We start from the raw sequence: 18,589 nt of genomic DNA, 5'->3' as shown, positions 1-18,589 counted from the left end.
CTGAGATGCAAAGAACCTTCCACACTGCTATTCCAAAAATGTGGCTCCTTCAAGCCTCAGCTCTTGCGTATTTCCTTTTCTAATTGTGATATGTGCCTCTGTATTTGCAAACTAGATTTCTTTGGGTAGTTTTTCCAAAACAAAGAGTTTTCCCCAAAGGTCTAAGTCTTCATGGTCCACAGAATAGAAAACTTCTCTCAGCTTTGAAACAGCAGCTTAATTTTTTTATTTCTACCACTCTGTCCAGAGTTTCAGAGATCTTGAGGTCCAGTTTTAATCAATAACCCAAGCAATCACTGTAACTTGGTGATTTCTTTCTTATCCACAAAAGCTTCTGGCAGGCAGAAATCTTAGATTTAAAGAATGGGATCCCTGTCTTTCGTTGGAAATAGCTCCATCAGATTAGCCTGCTATACTCAGGAGTGTAAATCAGAATTAACATGCAGAACACCAAATTAAGAAAGCAACAAAGTATCTCAGCCACCGAACAAGAAATATATGCAAAATAATTCTAGATTATAGTCCTCACAATATTTCAGCATGGGGCTTCTCTGTGATTTAGAAGCAAGGATATCTATTTGCTATTAAGATCAGAGAGAAGAGTAAAATGTAGAGCCAAATGGCCATTGGGGAAGAGGGGAAAGTTCTCAGTCGAAGTCTGATGCCAATTTATGAGGAGGATGGAGCCAAACGGACTCGAAAAAAACGTATTTACTAGCCTTTTCCCCACAGTGCATGTTACTTGCGAGCTTAGCCAAGGCATATTTTAGTATCTATACCTTTTGAATAAGGTTGGGCCTTAGGACATATGACGTGACTCTGGTCATGCTCAGACGAAGCAAACTCCCAGCCAAAATTCTCTTCCTAATAAACATTTACCTCTGCACTTCCAGCAGAAGGGGATTCTGAATTCAGCTTTGCGCCTTAAATCAGAATACCCAGCCACCGAATCCTAACCTAAGCTGAGGTCCAGGAGATGCTTCCTGCCCGTAAGCCAGATTCCCTTAACATGGGACGCAGAAGGGCCAATGTCTACAGTCTTCTGGGGACTCTCTCCAGCACCAGGGCACCTTAAGTTCTGACCGTTTTCTCCAGACACCAGCTTAGCCCAACAGGAGAGGGCCTGGCAGGTCTGCATAAAGCTCAGTTTCCCGGCTAAGCCAGCCTCCCCGGCCACAGGGGCTGGTCTTCTAGCTGGACAACTGGGGCTACCGCCTCCTAGTTACCCATTAACCACGTTCCCCGGTTGACCATAATAGTTTAAAGAAGTCTCTTCCTGCCTGCGAGCCGCTAACGACGACGACGACAAAGTCTTTACCGCGGAGGGCCAATCCGGCAGGACTGTCTTCCCACTGCAGGCATTTTGCCGTCCCTGCCCAAGAGCTAGACCCCACTGTCCCCAACACTCGGTCACCCCACAAGCCTGCGGATCGCAGGCCCCTCCCCACCCCTGCAACCCGACCTCGGCCAGCCGCAACCCTCCATCCGCGCCCTGCCCCACCCCGGTGCTCCCACTCCAGCCCCCGCCTCCCCGCGCCGGGCGCCCCCCGCCCCCGCCTCCCGGCGCTCCCCGGCCCCGCCCCTGGCCCGGGCCAGCTGCCCCCCCGCCCCCGCCGCCGTCTGCGTGCGCACGCGCGACCACGGAAGGGCCGGGCCTCGCGCCCCCTTTCCTCCTCCTCCTCCTCCTCCTCCTCGTCCTCGTCCTCCTCCTCCTCCTCCTCCTCCTCCCAGTCCCCGTCCGGGCCCGGCGGGGGGCGGAGGCCGTGCGCCTGCGCGGAGCCCGCAGTCCGGCAGGGCCGCAGCCGCGGGGTGGCCGGCCGTTGCCGTGGGGACCGCGGGCCCCTCCCTCCTCCGCTCCCCTGCCGCTCGCCGTTCCCACCGAGGCGCGGAGGACGACGCCGGCCCCCCACGCCCGCCGGCCCGGCCGGAGCTGCAGCCGGTGACCCGGCGAGAGGCGGTGCCGCTCCCAAGATGTCGCAGACGGCCATGTCCGAAACCTACGGTACGAGGCGGCCGGGCGAGGCGGGCGGGTGCGCGCGGGGCCGCGGGTCTCGGGGGCGCGTCCGGGCCGCGGGAGGTCGGGGGCGGCGGGGACGCGGGGGGCGCGGGCCCGGCCGTGCGCAGCCCGTTTACGTGATCTGCTTTCTCAAGTTTCCTCCGGCCTTTTCTACGCGCTCACGCGCGGAGGGTTTTCCAATTTTCAGTAGCTCCGGGTCTGGAAAGCCAGTTGAAGACTTTCCTCTGCGATGTTGTCCCCGGCGAGGGGCCGTGAAGGACTTAGGGCGACGCCTGTATTTCAGTGTGTTCTTCGAGTATTCCAGCATGACCTTTCCTGGGTTGGAATTCCTTTCTTTGCCCTGGGATTACAGTGAGAAGTAATCGATAGACTAACCCGTGTCTTCGTGCGGAGACCTCTTGCCTCATTTATTTCGCTCCTTCTCCGTCTCTCGGGTGTTTAGTCCTTTCTGGGTTGCATTATGGCTGTTTATAAATGTGCCTTTTTAAAATCATGAACACCCTGGAAGCAGAGCCCTGTCTGCCTGATCTTTGCTGCCCCTGTAGCACCCACACCTGGATGCTATAAGGGAATCATTTTTTTTTTTGAGTGATCGAAAGCCTTCCCAATTCACATACTGTGTTGTCGTGCTTTGTTTTAGTCCTGCGTGGTAAAAATCACTGATATCGTACACGTCTCCTTTGCATCAGGCTCGAGATGTTTACCAGTCTCTGATTCCTTGTTCGGAATTGTACGTTCTCAGATTAAGACTTTGATTGGGAGTTTTACAATCCCAGGGAGAGGTTCGAGTTCAAAAGTATGTACCCGGACTCAGGTCACGTGTGGTGGCCCGCTGCTCCTTCAACAGACACGCGTGGAATGGCAGGGTGGAGGCCGCAGGGTGCTGCAAATGCCGCAGGCCAGGCGACAGGCGTGGTTCTGGTCTCACGGAGCATGCAGTCTAGTGGCGGATACAGGGTTAATGCCGTCAGGGCACTAACGAATGAGTAGTTAAAACAGCGGGCAGGAGTTCTGGAGGATTGTGCCTTCGGAAAGTATGTTAGAAGGAACCCTGGCCCAGAGTGGGGAGCCTAGGCGGTAGTAACTGGTCAGGGCGGCAGAATGGCAGATGCCCAGGGCCGGAGAGAAGTGGAGTTCCAATAAGGGGAGCCTAAACAGTGGTACAGAGGCGAGGGCGAGGTGGAGAGAGCCTATGGAAGGTTCTACCTTTCCCCTAAGAGGGGTGAGGTCACAGTGCATTTGCTTCACCTTCAGCCTCTCCTGTGACTTGTGATTGCCCTGTTCTTGGTGCCCCTCGGGGCATTACACCCATTCCTAGAAGGCTTAGGACATCCTCCAGGAACCCGATGGCTTTTGAAGTGTTGTCAGAGCCACAAATGGTCGCGTTCGTCCATGTGGTCGGGTCCTCCCTGTACAGAACCACAGTCGGGAGATTTTGCAAAGAAAATACGCTTGTCTAGCGATTTTTGGTTGTCCTTGTGCTTTTCTTTATTTTCGAGTGCTCCTTACCCACACTTTTTTTCTCTTACCTGAATAGGAGCGTTAGGGAGGGGTGGAAAGTCTGAATAAGAAAACCAGGTGGGGATTTTGAATGAGGAGGAAAGGACTGGAAGAGTTCGGGAGACGGAGCTTTTACATTTCATTTGTGTTATATGAACTAACCTTCATAAAATATCGCATGTCTCTACTACACTTTGGATGCAGTTAATTGAACTTTTGAGCATCACAGATTAACTGATTAAATTATGATCATAAGGGGGCACCTGGGTGGCTCAGTTGTTTGGGCGTCCGACTTCAGCTTAGGGTATGCTCTTACAGTTCGTGGGTTCAAGCCCCACATCGGGCTCTGTGCTGACAGCTCAGAGCCTGGAGCCTGCTTCGGATTCTGTGTCCCCTCTCTCTCTGTACTCCCCTGCTCACGCTCGCGCTCTCTCAAAAATGAATAAATGTTAAAAGAATTTAATAAATAAATAAATATCATAAGGCTTTAAGCAACAGTATTCTTTTGTCATGATTCCATCCAAATGTGTTTTTACTCACAATTTAATCTTTTTCTCTAATAGAGAAAGTTAGAAGAAACTAATGGAATAGAAAATTGGTTTTTAGGGGCACCTGTGTGGCTTCAGTTGGTTCAGCATCGGACTTCAGCTCAGGTCAGGATCTCGCGGTTTGTGAGTTCAAGCCCCGTGTCGGGCTCTGTGCTAACAGCTTGGAGCCTGGAGCCTGCTTCGGATTCTGTGTCTTCTCCTCTCTCTCTGTCCCTCCCATGCTCATGCTCTGCCTCTGTCTCTCAATAATAAATAAACGTTAAAAAAGAAAAGAAAACAAAAGAAAAGAAAAAGAAAGTTGGTTTCAGAAACTGCAAATGTGGCAGTTGAAACTGCCAGCCAAAAGTCGTAAGCTGTCACCTTCATTTATCATTGACCATATTTGCACAGCATTGTTCCCCAAAAGTAAAACAATCAGGTTCCACCTTCCAGACGTGTGCCTCTTGGCTAGCTGGTAAAGGAATGTTTGCCTAACCTTTAAACTCCTTTGTGCTCTATACTTATTTTCTCTTCCAGAAAAGGAGGCTCTGTGTAGCTTAACAGCAATAGGGTGAAAAATAAAGAGCCAGTGCTTATAAAGTACTAGCGATGAGCTATATCTGCCTTTAATGCTTTTTAGCAAATTAAGGCAATATGTCTTCTTCCATCGACTGAGTAGTAAACATTTTGCCCGCCCTGAAACTAATAACCACATGAATACTGTATGTAAGATTGTAACACAAAGTTAAAATCTAAAACAGATCTGTTTCCGTTTGAAACCCTTGTCTAAGTATATCTAAACTGAAACAGTGTTTCCCCAGTGTAGATTTCAGAGCATTCTTAAAGCCAGTTAGTATGGCTAAAGAACTCCAGCCATCTGAGACTTGGGAGGTGACACAAATTGGCCTTAAGTAATTCCTGACACCAAGATTTGCGAGACAAAATTAACAAGTGGATTAGGTAGTCCCAAGCAATGATGGCCAAGAAGGGGCTAAAAAATATATAAGTGGTGCAGAAAATGCTAGGGGAAAAAAAGCAAGGACTAAAGCAGGCTAAGACTGAGGAAAAAAATCTAAGCTCAGTCTCCACACTTTGGACTTTATGCTTTCTACAACGAACACGGTTTAATGAAACAAGAACGCAAATTGTTAGTCGTGTGCTGAGTTTATTACAATATAGTCTTCATATTTTTATTTTGTGCCTTATTTGGAAAGCACAGTATTACAGTATTTACCACATCACTTGGAGAATTATCAAGATGTTTTCTTTTAGAAATATTTCATTGTAGGCCGTTGCGGGTTGAATTGGATCCCCCGAAAGATACGTTCAGGTCCTAACCCCAGGTACCTGCGAATTGTGACTTTATTTGGAAATAGGAATGATGTAATCCGGTTAAGATGAAGTCCTGTTGGATTCGGGGAGGCCCTAATCCAATGACTGCTACCCGAATAAGAGGGGAGAGATTTGGGTATAGACACGTACAGGGAGAATGTGATACGAAGGGCAGGCTGAGACGGCAGTGGCCAAGGACCACAAAGGGGGTGGGCACCCACCAGAAGCTAGCAAGAGGCAGGGATGGGTCCTTCCCTAGAGCCTTCAGTGAAGGCATGGCCCTCCTGACATCTGATTTCAGACTTCTAGCCTCTAGAACTGGTGGACAATAAATTTCTCTAGTTTTAAGCCATCCGGCTCGTGGCATTTTGGTATGGCATCTCTGTGACACTAAAACATAGGCCTTGGTAGTCAGAATATGACTCATGGAGAAATTTGGGCTTAATAGGGGAAGTAGAGTAAGGATATTTGGGGTAAAGGAAGTAACATCTTCAAAGGTATGTGGTGCCAGTAAAGTATAAAATAACTTACTGTTAGAGAAATCACCAAACTAACCATCACCTGAATTTCATAAAAGACATAAACGTCAGTCAAGGAAGCGTCTAACAGCGGCATAAAGGACCTTTCTCCAAATCGAATCTATTTATCATTTCTAACGTTTGTGTTTTCCTTTCCTCATGTGCTGGAAACGGGTGACCATTTAAAGAACTAGAGTGTGGCGAACACTACACCAGAGGTCCTCAAACTGCTGGGCCCCCGAGTCCCCTGGTGCGTAAAGTGGCAGTTCTGATTCAGTAGATGGGGGGTGATGGCGGCTCCACGGCTGATCAGCTCGCAGCCCACGCAGGTGCTGTTGGTCCAGGGACCTGATAGAAGGTCGAGATCCTATGCTACATAATGGCTCCCGTGCCCAGACCTTTGAAAACTTGTTTGTTCGCTTTTTGGTGGTGTGTTTGTTTGTTTGTTTGGGGGCGCTCTTGAGATCAAGGCTGCCCTTTATTTTTTTTTTAATTAATTTATTTTCCAACATATATCCAAGTTGGTTAGCATCTGATGCAACAGTGATTTCAGGAGGAAACCTTGTTCTTTAGAAAAGCAAAAGTGGACGATAATTTTCACAGTCACTTGAACTATAAAGCATTCCGTCCCAGTCCTTGCCTGTGACTTCTGCCACTCCTGAATCTCTGTTTCCAGTCATATCAGTCCCTCAGGCTTAAGAGCCTGTTTTGAACTCCATACCTAACTATTCCATTTGGATGGCCTGGGGTATCCTCACACACTGCATCCCAAACCCAACCAACCCATTCCTACTCCCCAGCCTTCTATTTGTCCCTGGTACCCATCCACCTGAGAGAAAGTTGGAATCTTTAATTCTTCATCATCCCATCTCCTGAGTCCAGTTGGTTTCTGTCTTTTAAATAGACCCCTTAACGTAGTTCAAGTTACTGTTAACCCTAGGAGAGGCAAGGGAAGGTTGGGGGTGGGGGCAGATTAGTGGATTATAAAACAATGCCTGTCTCCAGGCACAGCAACCCGAGTAGTTGGACCAGTTGTTTGCTGCTGGTGGTATGGCGTCCTTGTAACTGGCGGTAAAGCAACCTCTGTAGCTCCTGCATGCAGGAAGGGAAACCGACCGCCTGGGCAAGGGTGAGGTGGGTTCGGGTAGGGGTGAGTTAGAAGGGGTCCTGGTAAAATCTATTCGGGAACCCGGACTACTGGCAACTTAGGCCACAGCTTCACGGGAATATCATCATGATTTAAGTAAATGGTGTTTCCAAAGCTTCTTGTGCTCCTTGAAAAATAATTCCACGTAAGCCTAAAATGTGAACTTTCCTTCTTAACTTAGTAATAATAGTAATACCTCTTCTGTTAAGAACCACGTCACCAATGTGTTTTGAAAAGTATCTCACGCTTTGGGCCCCGAGGCATGGAATTAGCCATAACACGATTCTTTCCACTTTTAGCATATCTAATCAGGCAAGCGTTTTGCTCTGAATATTTCTTTGGAATGAGGAGAAAGCTGATGTTGTTTCTTGAACGTCTTCTCATAATCCACCCTCTAGAGATTGGTTAGGCTAATGGAATAGATTTTCCTTTTTCCCAGTTCCTGAAAACTCCGTTAGGATACATGCCAGTGAAAATAGTTTGAGAGAAAAACCTTTGAATCCTCTGTGCTCTGTGTTCTCTGAATATCGCTGCTTTCTCTACCAGTCTGATCTTAGTAACGGACCATGCTCTGTATGTTTGAAGAATCCTTTTGTGCTTCTCTGTAGCCGTGAATGTAATTTAAAAGCTAAAATGACATGCAGGGTACTGTGGTTTAAAGGGTGAATAAAGCTGGGTAAATGTGAAGAATAAACACCACTGTAACATATGAGTCAAATAAACGCCGTGTAACTACAAGTTTTCTCCCTTTGTAATCCCCCTCTGAGCTCCCCAAACCAGGGTAAATTAATGTGGAGAGGTTTGGCCAATACCAAGAAGTCCCTGATAATGATGGCTGTGACACCTGGAGAAAGATGCTTTGTACTCTGCCACAGCCAAGTGCATTCTTGCGCTACTCAGAATGGCAGGCTCCTGTATGACAACGCGTAGTTATCTTGGTCTTTGTTTCTTTCTGTCTCTCTTCTGTGCTGTGTCTTTGGCACCTAAGTCCTTAAAAAAGCAGCTAACGATATTGAGGTGTGCAGGGTAGGGTACACCGTTCATCAAGGGCTAATAAATTATGGGCGAGTGGACGTATGTTAGAGGGAGGCTTGTAATTTTTCAAATATGAATTTTTAAGCATGCAGAAAAAATTTGGAACTTAAAAACAAAGTATCTCTCTCTTTTGGTATCATTTAAAATGTTACTGTATGTGGTGTGCTCCCTTAGTTATAAGACTGTTTCTCTTGTTCATTTGCTTGTGCCCTGTTATTGCAGAAGTCCTCATAAAATATATACTATCTTTGCACTGGACTTTGCATGTCTTTTTTTTTTTTTTCTATGTTTATTTATTTTTGAGAGAGAGAGAGAGACAGAGCAGAGCATGAGCAGGGGAGGGGCAGAGAGAGAGGGAGACACAGAATCCGAAGCAGGCTCCAGGCTCTGAGCTCTCAGCACAGAGCCCAACGCGGGGCTTGAACTCAGGAACTGCAAGATCGTGACCTGAGCCGAAGTCGGAGGCTTATCTGACTGAGCCACCCAGGCACCCTGCATATCTTTTTTTTTTTTTTTTTTTTTTTAAGATTTTATTTGTTAACTAGTCTCTACACCCAGTGTGGGACTCGAATCCACAAGCCCAAGGTCAAGAGTTGCATGCTCTACTGACTGAGCCTGCCAGGTGCCCCAGGACTTTGCATATCTCTTTTATAATTTGCTCAAATCTCAGTTGCGACAAAGAGAATGTTTCTTTCAAGATGAGACCATGAGCTCTTTGAAAGCAGGGGTCTGCTGAGACGTCTCTGTGTCCCTGGTGCTCCTGGACACAGCCTTCTGGGACTGCTAAAAGCACCTTTGATTTGATTCCGTTTGAGAGGTGGCGTTTTTCTTCTGAGTTACAGAGTATGAAACAAAAGGCCAGGTTAATAGGAAAACCGACTTTAAGACATAGTTTTTTTTCTTTATGGTAGAAACCAAGCAGTCTTTACATCATGTGTAATATAAACGCAACACTAATTAAAACGTCTTCCACAGACCACGTTTGCTTGACTTAAAGAGGTCACACAGGGCATCCTTTAAAAAATAGATTTCCCTTCTAAGAACTCGGATCTGAAATCAGTTCACAGTCCACGGTGGGGCAGAGAGTTGTGGAGGTACTTTCACGGCTTCCTGGAGCTTCAGGGCCTCACGGCTGCCCAATGGTGAATGTACCTAGGGAGAGAACAGGTCGACCAAGTGGAAGGAAGTTGGGCAGGCTTTGGTGTATCCATCAGGCACTTCAGCAGGAGACTGGCACCCCGCTCAGTAGCCTGGGAGCACTTGGGGGCAGACATAACCCTGTTGTGATGGCAGATGTCTCAGATGATCTGAATGTGTGGTTCCTAAGCATTCAGATGCCTGGCACTTGGTAGTTGCCAAGTAGCCAGTGGTTGGGTGAACTCCCCTAGTCCTAAATCCCGGCTTACTTGACCGCCTTTTGATTTTAAACCGATTCTATATGACCAAAAATAAAAGAATTTTTGAAATTGTGCGTAACACAGTTTCTGTTTAGTCGATGATAGGTGATGAGCCCTTTGGGTCGTTTCATCAGGCGGAATGCTTCCAACTGCAGGGGGCAGAAAACCCCACTCAAAATGCTGGAGGTAATATGGAAAAGTATTTTTTTCAAATAACTGTCAGTGGGGAGGGTGTTCAGGGTTGGCTGAGTCAGGAGCTCAGCTGTGAGGGCAAGGACCTGTAGCACCGTCATCCTCACCCCTGCAGAGCCATAAAATGACTACTCTTTGTAATCCGAGTTTCTTTCTTTCTTTCTTTCTTTCTTTCTATTTATTTATTTAGAGAGAGACAGAGAGAGTGCAAGCGGGGGAGGGGCAGAGAGAGAGAGAGAAAGAGAGAGAATCTCAAGCAGGCTCTGCACTGTGAGCGCAAAGCCCCACTCCCGGGGCTCAAACTCTCGAAACTGAGATCATGACCTCAGCCGAAGTCAAGCGTCAGATGCTTAACTGACTGAACCACCCAGGCACCCTTCGGTCACTTCTTCTTACGTCCGTAGGAAAGAGGAGCTCTTCCCTGCATTGATGGAGTAAAAGTTCTTCCTCTCCACCCGGTTGAGCCACATTGGGTCAAGTCCCTGTCCCTGGACCCATTATGTGGCCAGGGTAATAACACTTTGCACTGATTAGCTTAAGGCTGTATATTTTTCTTTTTAAAATTTTTTTTAAGTTTATTTTGAGAGAGAGAGAGCGAGCAGGTGAGGGGCAGAGAGAGAGGGAGAGAGAGAATCCCAAGCAGGCTCTGCACTGTCAGCACAGAGCCCAGTGTGGGGCTCAAACTCATGAACCTCAAGATGATGACCTGAGCCGAAACCAAGAGTCTGACGTTAACCAACTGGGCCACCCACGCGCCCCAAGGCTGTATGTTTTTCTAATCCAGTCTGGCAGGGAGGAGGGGGCTGGGAATGGCCATAATTGGCTTAAAATAACCAATGCCTGTCTCCAGCTTTGGGGTCACATTCACCTGTTCCTTTGGCTCCTTGGGGAGTAGCTGTTAGGCAGACAGTTATCTGCGACGACAGCATCTACCGCAGCCTCCAAAACATGTAAGCTGCAGTTCCCTTTCAACTGTTTGTTCCAAGTAAGGATCTTCCCGAAGAAGATGATGGGCTTAAATGTTCCTTCACGCCTCCCCTCCTCCGGTGAGGAAGCAGTCCGAGAAAGCAGCACAGTAGTGGAAACAGCGTGGGCTTCCACATTGGCCGTATGCACACACGTTAGAATCCCTTGTCTTCTTAGAAAACAAGAAATTTCTCCTGTCGTTTTGCAAATGGGATACACTTGCACTCGTTCTTAGTTCTTACGGTCTTTGTGAATGCACTAAAAATATTTGGTGTTTTGAAGACTAACGTTCCTCTTCAGAGTCACTTTGACCATGGTAATATTTGGGGGGGAAATGGAAGTTGCTATTTGGTGGCCATCGCTATTTTCCCACTTGTCGTACATTAGCACCTTGAATAATTTTGTCATAAATATGTATATAACCTAGGATACTATATAAGAATGAAGTCCAGGGGCTCCTGGGTGGCTCAGTCGGTTGAGTGTCTGACTTCGGCTCAGGTCATGATCTCACAGTTCGTGAGCTCAAGCCCCGCGTCGGGCTCTGTGCTGATGGCTCGGAGCCTGGAGCCTGCTTCAGATTCTGTGTCTCCCTCTCCCTCTGCCCCCCCCACTCCACCTCGCTCACACTCTGTCTCTCTCTCAAAAATAAATAACCATTAAAAAAAAGGAGAAGGAAGTCTATATTTTGGATTATCTTTTTTTCAATTTCATGGAGACCTCCATAAGTCTGGACATTGACTGGTAAAACTTTATTGGTAAAATTGATTTTGAAGTGTCTTCTGTTACCATGTAAACAAGTTCCTTTAAACGTTTACAAGTATAAAAACATTGTGAGTTAGAAGTGACCCATCTCTGTATTTCCTCTGGGACCTAGTATACAATAATAATTTTCCCTATTACATTTTGCCAAGAACAGTGTTATTTCTAGCTATTGCATGACCAAAGAAGCTTTTAGGTCAGTATCTTTGAATATGTACCGATTGAAGATTCTTCTGGTATTAACGTGTTGCTCTGTTTCCATGGTTGTACAGGAAATTTTTCCTTACTGAAAAACCGATGGTGTGCCGAGCCTAAATTATAACTCTTACCTCTGGATAAAGATGAAGTTAGGGCACGTGGTTGGTTCAGTAATAGAGGATGCACCTCTTTTTTTTTTTTTAACGTTTTATTTATTTTTGAGACAGAGAGAGACAGAGCATGAGCAGGGGAGGGTCAGAGAGAGAGGGAGACACAGAATCCGAAACAGGCTCCAGGCTCCGAGCCTTCAGCCCAGAGCCCGACGCGGGGCTCGAACTCACGGACCGCGAGATCATGACCTGAGCCGAAGTCGGACGCCCAACCGACTGAGCCACCTAGGCGCCCCGAGGATGCACCTCTTGATCTCAAGGTTGTAAGTTGAAGCTCCACGTTGGGTGTAGACATTGCTTTAAAAAAACAAAAAAGATGAAGTTCTAATAATCTACGCAGAATAATCTACTGGGCTTTGTGTCCAGTGTCTCTGACCCTTACAACAACAGTGTAAGGTAAACACTATGTCCCACTTACAGGTGAGGAAACTGAGAGGTTCGGTGCTCTGCCTGAGTCTCAGAGCTGGGAGTTGTAGAGCCAGAATCTGGGCTCAAATTTGCCTTGTGTCACATTCTCAAGGGTAGTTAGGTTTTTATTCTGCATATCTTGTACAGAAATCTCTTCCATAAAATCTCCGCTCAGTGGTGACCCAGATTAAACATTGCCACTGGATGTCATTGCTCCCCTGCATGTTCTAAACAGACATGGACATTTAACATGAGTCAAAATCTATCTCTGAACTCAGGGTAAAACTGGGGGGTGGAGGGTAACGGGGACCAAAGCTTATACCTTCCAGACCAACGCGGAAGACCTTTAACATTCACAAGGGATGCTTTCACAGATCTTTGTAAATGTGCAAATATTGTTAACGGTATTCAGGTTTGCTCCAAAGTCGCAAGTCAGAAAGACAACATTTTGTGTATGTATCCTCCAATAAAAAATTAACTGTTCACGTTCTCTTTTTTAATTACACCAGTTGGAGTGTTCTCTGAAATATTTGACAAACAACTTGCCCTTACTTCTTAATATGATTTTATCTTCTCGTGTATCAGAATCAAATGGAACATCCTACTCTTGGAAGTATCCAAAACTGGGCACCTGGGTGGCTCAGTTGGTTGAGCTTCCGACTCTTGATTTCAGTTCAGGTCATGATCCCAGGGTCATGGGACTGAGCCCCTTGTCAGCTCCGTGCTGAGTGTGGAGCCTCCTTAAGATTCATTCTCTCTCTCTCTCTCCCTCTCCCTCTCCCTCTCCCTCTCCCCCCCCCTCCCCCTCTCTCTCTCTCCCTCAGTCACTCCGCCACCCCTCCCCCACTCGTGCATGGTCTCTGTAAAACAAATAAAATGAAAAAAAAAAATGCTTGAAGTATCCAAAACTTGTTCCCTGCTTAAAGATGATTGTTTTTATTAGGTCTGTTTGTCTCTGTGTACCACACTGGTCACTGATTTCCTTTTCGGGACAGTTTTGCATGTTGGGAGAATTCTTTCTGTTTTTATGTTATTACATCACATAGAAAGCAACTAGGAACTCACAGCTTCAGTGCTGGTGGCTGACCAGGCTCATTCATCTGCTAACTACCTTGCATCCACACCCCCGGGCCCCACAGCGGATTTGATCCAAATGAGGTCTTCGGCAAAATCACAGAGCCCGTCACCGGACCTTGAGCAACCATCAGAGTCTGTGGTGCAAATGTTAAATCCACACACATCATGCTTCCTCTCTGCCGGCATCTAACTCAGAGTACCAGAGTCGGGCTTTAGGCTTTGCCTTCTTTCCCACCTCCCTTGCCTTATTTTTACCTGTCCTTCACAGGTCATGTGTTCTTCCACCACCCGAACCATCTCTCTCTCCCAAGCCAACACTTCAAGCTTTTGCAGCTTAATTCCTGCCTGACCAGCGTTACCAGAACGTTTTTCTCTTTGAAGCTCGTGCCATCTTGCGTTCTATGCCCTACTCGATCCTGCTCATCGCTGTGACGTGATGACCTCGGGGCTATGCCTCATTCTACGAGGTCCCCTCGTGTAGGGTCTCATGCCCCGCCCCCGCGCCTCACCGCTCCTGGGTGACTGCAGCGTCCGTGCAGAGGGGTCAGTCCGCAGCTTAGTGTCCATTTCGTCACTTCGTCTCTAGGCACCTTCTCTTCCCCGCCCCCCCCCCCCCCCAGGTACTTCCCTGGCTGCTCATTGGACACAGTCGCATGGCACCTGCTCCCCTTCTGTCACGTGATGAGCTGCTCGCTCTCCACACGTGATGCTGTGATGCCGTGATGCCGGCGCCTTTCCTTCCACCCGTCCCTTCTTGGTCCTTCAACCATGCAGATCCCCGGCCCTGGCTTCCCAACCCGCGTGACCTGCCACCGTGCAGACAGAGCGCTCTTTAGATTAAGCTCACTGCGGATTTGTGGTCTGCTTCGAAGGGGCTCTCGGTAGTACTTGGCGATGCCCTCTCATCCTGGCCATCTTGCCCTTTGTCCCCACCTTCGCTAGACCCCTTGTCTCCTGTCCAGTAGGAGACAGGGGAGAACGTGCCACGCCCAGGAAACCACCTCTCCTCCCCTGCCCTTCTCCAACCCGTGAAGTGACTTACCTCCACACTCGCTCGTCCTCTACCCTTCTCTTGCAGTTGTGGAAGAAGGGAGGTCTCTCTTCCTGTCTGCGACCAAGCCCTCCCTCCCACCTTGGACTCACCCCTCGAGTCTTCAGACTCGCGCCACCGATCACCCTGGAAGTTCCACTTTGTTCGCCCTACACTCTGCAATCCCCCCGGACGCCCAGGCTCCTTGTGAGGCTGTCAATACTTTTCATCCACCGCGTCCCGCCTCTAAATCTTCAGCCGACTGACTTTGCCCCGTCTCAGGAGAGGATGAATTCACCTGGGGTGCTGGGGCCTCCTCCCTTGGGAGCACCGCTCCCCCCACATCTCCACCGTGTCGGCTCACCGGTATTTTAAGTTTCACCTCTCTGTATTTGCACTCATTATTTTGCCATGAAATGGATTCCTCTTCCAAACCTTCAGTATCTCTTATCACAGGTGTTGGTGTCCCACACCAGCTGGTTGCCAAAGCCAGAAACCAAGGAATCCTCTCAGATGGCCCCACTGTCCCAGCACGCCACATTTCTTCTGCCGGGAAGTGAAACGTGGAACCAGTCCTGTGGCCCGGGCCACCAGCCCTTGCCTCCTTTCTGACCTTTGGAAATCTTAAATGCCAAACCATTGCTCATGGGAGAAACTAGGAAGGCAAAGGCCAGCTTGTCTGCTCACTATGACTTAATTTTCTGGAAGATTCAAGGTCATCGTTGGCAATCAATTGCTGAATAAGTGTGCTGTGCTCTTAGAGTCACTTCCTGGCTCATTTCCTGGTCCGTGGTTGCCTTTGCTGTGAGCACTTGATTGTCCTTGTACCTGAAGTTCACAGTCCTGCTTAGTATATATGCTTCTAACCTGCTCTGGTCTGAGAAGTTAGAGGTTCTTGAAAGGAATGTAAAGACAAGTCAGCGAGTCCCCAACGAGTGAGGTTTCTCCCATAGAGTTAATCCTTTGGCTCTCTGTTAGCTATTTCACTTGGCATGGAGGCCATTTGTTCCTGATCTGTACTTTGTCCGTGTTCCTGAATTGCTGACTTTTAAATAGGAACTGATTTTTATTTATGTGATACCTTTCCTATTATCACATTTAAATTTCTTGTGAAAAATTAAAAGTACATTGGTAGCATATATTCATTTTAGATTTTCTACTTTGGGATATGGTCTTTCCCCCACTTCTAGGCTAAATTCATGCCAAGGAAACCCTCATCAGGTGAATGTAATTATCATAGATTCGATGCAGAAAACTTCTTTGTGATTTTGAGCCCCCAAGTTAGCAACCATTATGATAAAACTACATCAGGTCTGCTTGAAGTAAACCTAATTATTTAACAAGTTCTCTTTAGGTTATCTTATACAACCCACCTGGGCATTTTTCCTTCCTTAATTACTCTGTAATATGGTTAGTTACCTGCTCCTAATTAAAGCCTTTTGTAGCCGTTAAGCACCGTCCGCTTGACATATAAAACGTATATGTACTTTATATTTGATGTGTATGTCCTTCAGTTTCAAAGACAAGAGAAAAAGAAAGTAAAACCCCACGGTGATAAAAACAAAATAAGTCAGTAAAATCAATTCAAATTCTACCCTACCCATGGACGTGGGGGCATGAGGCCATCAGACCTCAAATACTACCTCTCTGAAGAGAGAACATCAGGCTGTACTCCTGACCCCGGGGTTGAACATGAGCACACGGGGCTCCCGTCTCCTGGCACTCAGTTACAAAGGAGGTGTGTGAAATCCAGATCCCCTTGTAAACAGGAGGGGCATTAACTGAAACTCCTCACAGGGTTGGATTCTTCTCACCTACAAAGAATAACTCATTACCCATTGTGGTGCTTGGTTTTATCTGTGTTAGCCAAACACCAATATCTCCAGGCAGAAAATAACATACTGACTGCACTGCTTGGCTTTGTAGCTGCCCTGCTTCCTTCTGGGTACCATTTCCTTCTTGAAGCACATCCGTTGGTAACTCTTCCAGTTTAGGACTGTGCATAGTAAACTTATAGAATCGTTATTTGATATGTTACCTATTCTTTTCTTTTTTAATTTTTAATTTCTATTTATTTTGAGAGAAGGAGACAGGGAGCACATGCAAGCACAGGGGAGGGGCAGAGAGACAGGGAGAGAGAGAATCCCAAGCAGGCCCCATGCAGTCAGCACACAGCCTGACATGGGGCTCGATCCCCCCAAACACAAGATTGATCGTGACCCAAGCCAAAATCAAGAGTCGGATGCTTAACCAACTGAGCCACTCAGGCGTCCCTATTGTTTAATTTTTTGTAAAGCTTTTTATCTTGAGATAATTATAGATTCACGTGCAGTTTTAAGCAGAATTACAGAGATCTCATGTCCCCTTTGTGTTTTTCCCTGGTGGTAACGTCTCGAAAAACTTGTAAGACACCACAACCAGGATATTGATGTGGCCACAGCTGCAGGTACAAAACATTCCTAATCAGCACAAAGATCTATTGCCCTTTATAGGCACACACTCTTCCTTCCTGCCCCCACCCCCTCTGGAGGCCCTGGCAACTACTAATCTGTTCTTTATTTCTATAATCTTGTCACTTCAACGGTGCTGTATAAATGGAATCATGCATTGCATAATCTTTGGGGATTGACTTTTTCATTCAGTGTATTTCTCTGGCGATTCCTCCAGGTGACTGCATATGCCGACGGTTCATTCGTTTTTACTGCCCAGTAGGATTCCCTGGTATGAATGTACTAGAGTTTGTTCACCGGTTAAAGAGCATCGGAGTGTTTCCAGCTTGGGGCTATGACAAATAAAACTGCTGCAAACATTCATGTGCAGGGTTTTGTGTGAACATAAATCTTAATTTTTCTGGGATAGATGCCTAGGAGTGCAATTGCTGAGTGATACGGTAGTTGCACGTGTAGTTTTTTAAAAACTGCTATTTTCCAAAGCAGCTACACCATTTTGTATTTCCACCAGCAGTGTGTGTGATCTGGGTTCCGAGCATTCTTGCCAGCATTTGGTGCTATCACTATTTTTTATTTTAGCCATTCTGATAGGTGTGTAGTGATACCTCACTATGGTTTTAATTTGCATTTCCCTGGTGAATGGTTAATGATGAGAGACATATTTTCACGTGCTTATTTGCCATTTCTCTATCTTTTCAGTGAAATATCTCTTCATATTATGTGCATTTTCTAATTGGATTATTTGAGTTTTTATTGTGGAGTTTTGAGAGTTGTTGTTTGTTTGTTTGTTTAACGCATATAACCTAGATGCTAGTCCTTTGTTGGATATATGTTTTGCAATCTTTTCTTCCATCCTGTAGCTTATCTTTTCATTCTCCCAACAAAATTTTCTACAAAGCAAAAGTTTTCAGTCTTGAGGAAGACCATTTGATCAGTTTTTCCTTCTCTGGCTTGTTTTGGGTTTTTTGTTGTTGTTGTTGTTTTTCCGAGTCAAGTCTAAAAACTCTTTGCTTTTTCCATAGATCATGAAGAATTTTCTCCTAATTTTTCCTAAAAGTTTTATAGTATGATGTTTTACCTTTAAGTCTGTGATCTGCTTTGAGTTAATTTTGCATAAGGCATGAGACTTAAGTCAAGTGTCATTTTTTCCCCTTATAGATGCCCAGTTGCCACAGCACTATGTGTTGAAAAGGCTAACTTTCTGGCACTGAATTACTTTTGCAGTTTTAACATCAGTTGGATGACTTCGTGTACGTCTATTTCTGGGTTCTTGATTCTGTTCCATTGATATGTGTCTCCTCATGTCAGTACCATTCAGTCATGATTACTATAGCTACATAATAAATTTTCAAATCGGGTACAGTGGTTCCTTCCACTTTATTCTTCTTTTTTCAAAGGTGTTTCATCTATTCTAGTTCCTTTGTCTTTCCATATAAATTCTAGAATAAGCTTGTCTGTATGTACCGAAAAGTCTTGCTAGATTTCTAGTAGAAACTATTAAACATATGTATCAATTTAGGGAGAATCGACATCTTTACTGTGTCCAGTCTTCTAATCCATGAACATGGTATATCTCTCCCTTTATTTAGATTTATTTTGGGTTTTTTTCCATTATCATCGTATACTTGTCAGTATAGAAGTCCTTTACATGTTTTCTTATATTGAGACCTAAGTATATTTTTTGAGTGATTGTGAGTGGCATTATATTTTTAATTTTGATGCCCACGTGTGTGCTGTTAGTATTAGAAATACAGTTGATTTTTATATTCTCTAATCTTCACCTTGATGAATTCACTTATTGATTGTAGGAGGTTGTTTTGTTTGAGAGTCCTTGGATTTTCTACGTAAACCGCCATATCGTCTGCC

At 46.2% G+C, this 18,589-nt stretch overlaps 1 protein-coding gene across 1 annotated transcript in view; it reads left to right on the top strand.

The window, feature by feature from the left end:
- Nucleotides 1-1,647: 1,647 nt before the first annotated feature.
- RAB4A (RAB4A, member RAS oncogene family) overlaps nucleotides 1,648-18,589 on the top strand; it is a 45,467-nt gene continuing 28,525 nt past the window's right edge. The window contains exon 1 of the mRNA XM_049645071.1: nucleotides 1,648-2,002. Coding sequence (XP_049501028.1) covers nucleotides 1,972-2,002 — 31 coding nt within the window. The 5' untranslated portion in view covers nucleotides 1,648-1,971. The remainder of the gene's footprint in view (nucleotides 2,003-18,589) is intronic.

Source organism: Panthera uncia, chromosome D2 (assembly GCF_023721935.1).
Source record: "Panthera uncia isolate 11264 chromosome D2, Puncia_PCG_1.0, whole genome shotgun sequence".
Taxonomy (NCBI): domain Eukaryota; kingdom Metazoa; phylum Chordata; class Mammalia; order Carnivora; family Felidae; genus Panthera; species Panthera uncia.
The sequence above is the reverse complement of the archived record's forward strand: the minus strand, read 5'-3'. Positions and strand labels throughout refer to the sequence as shown.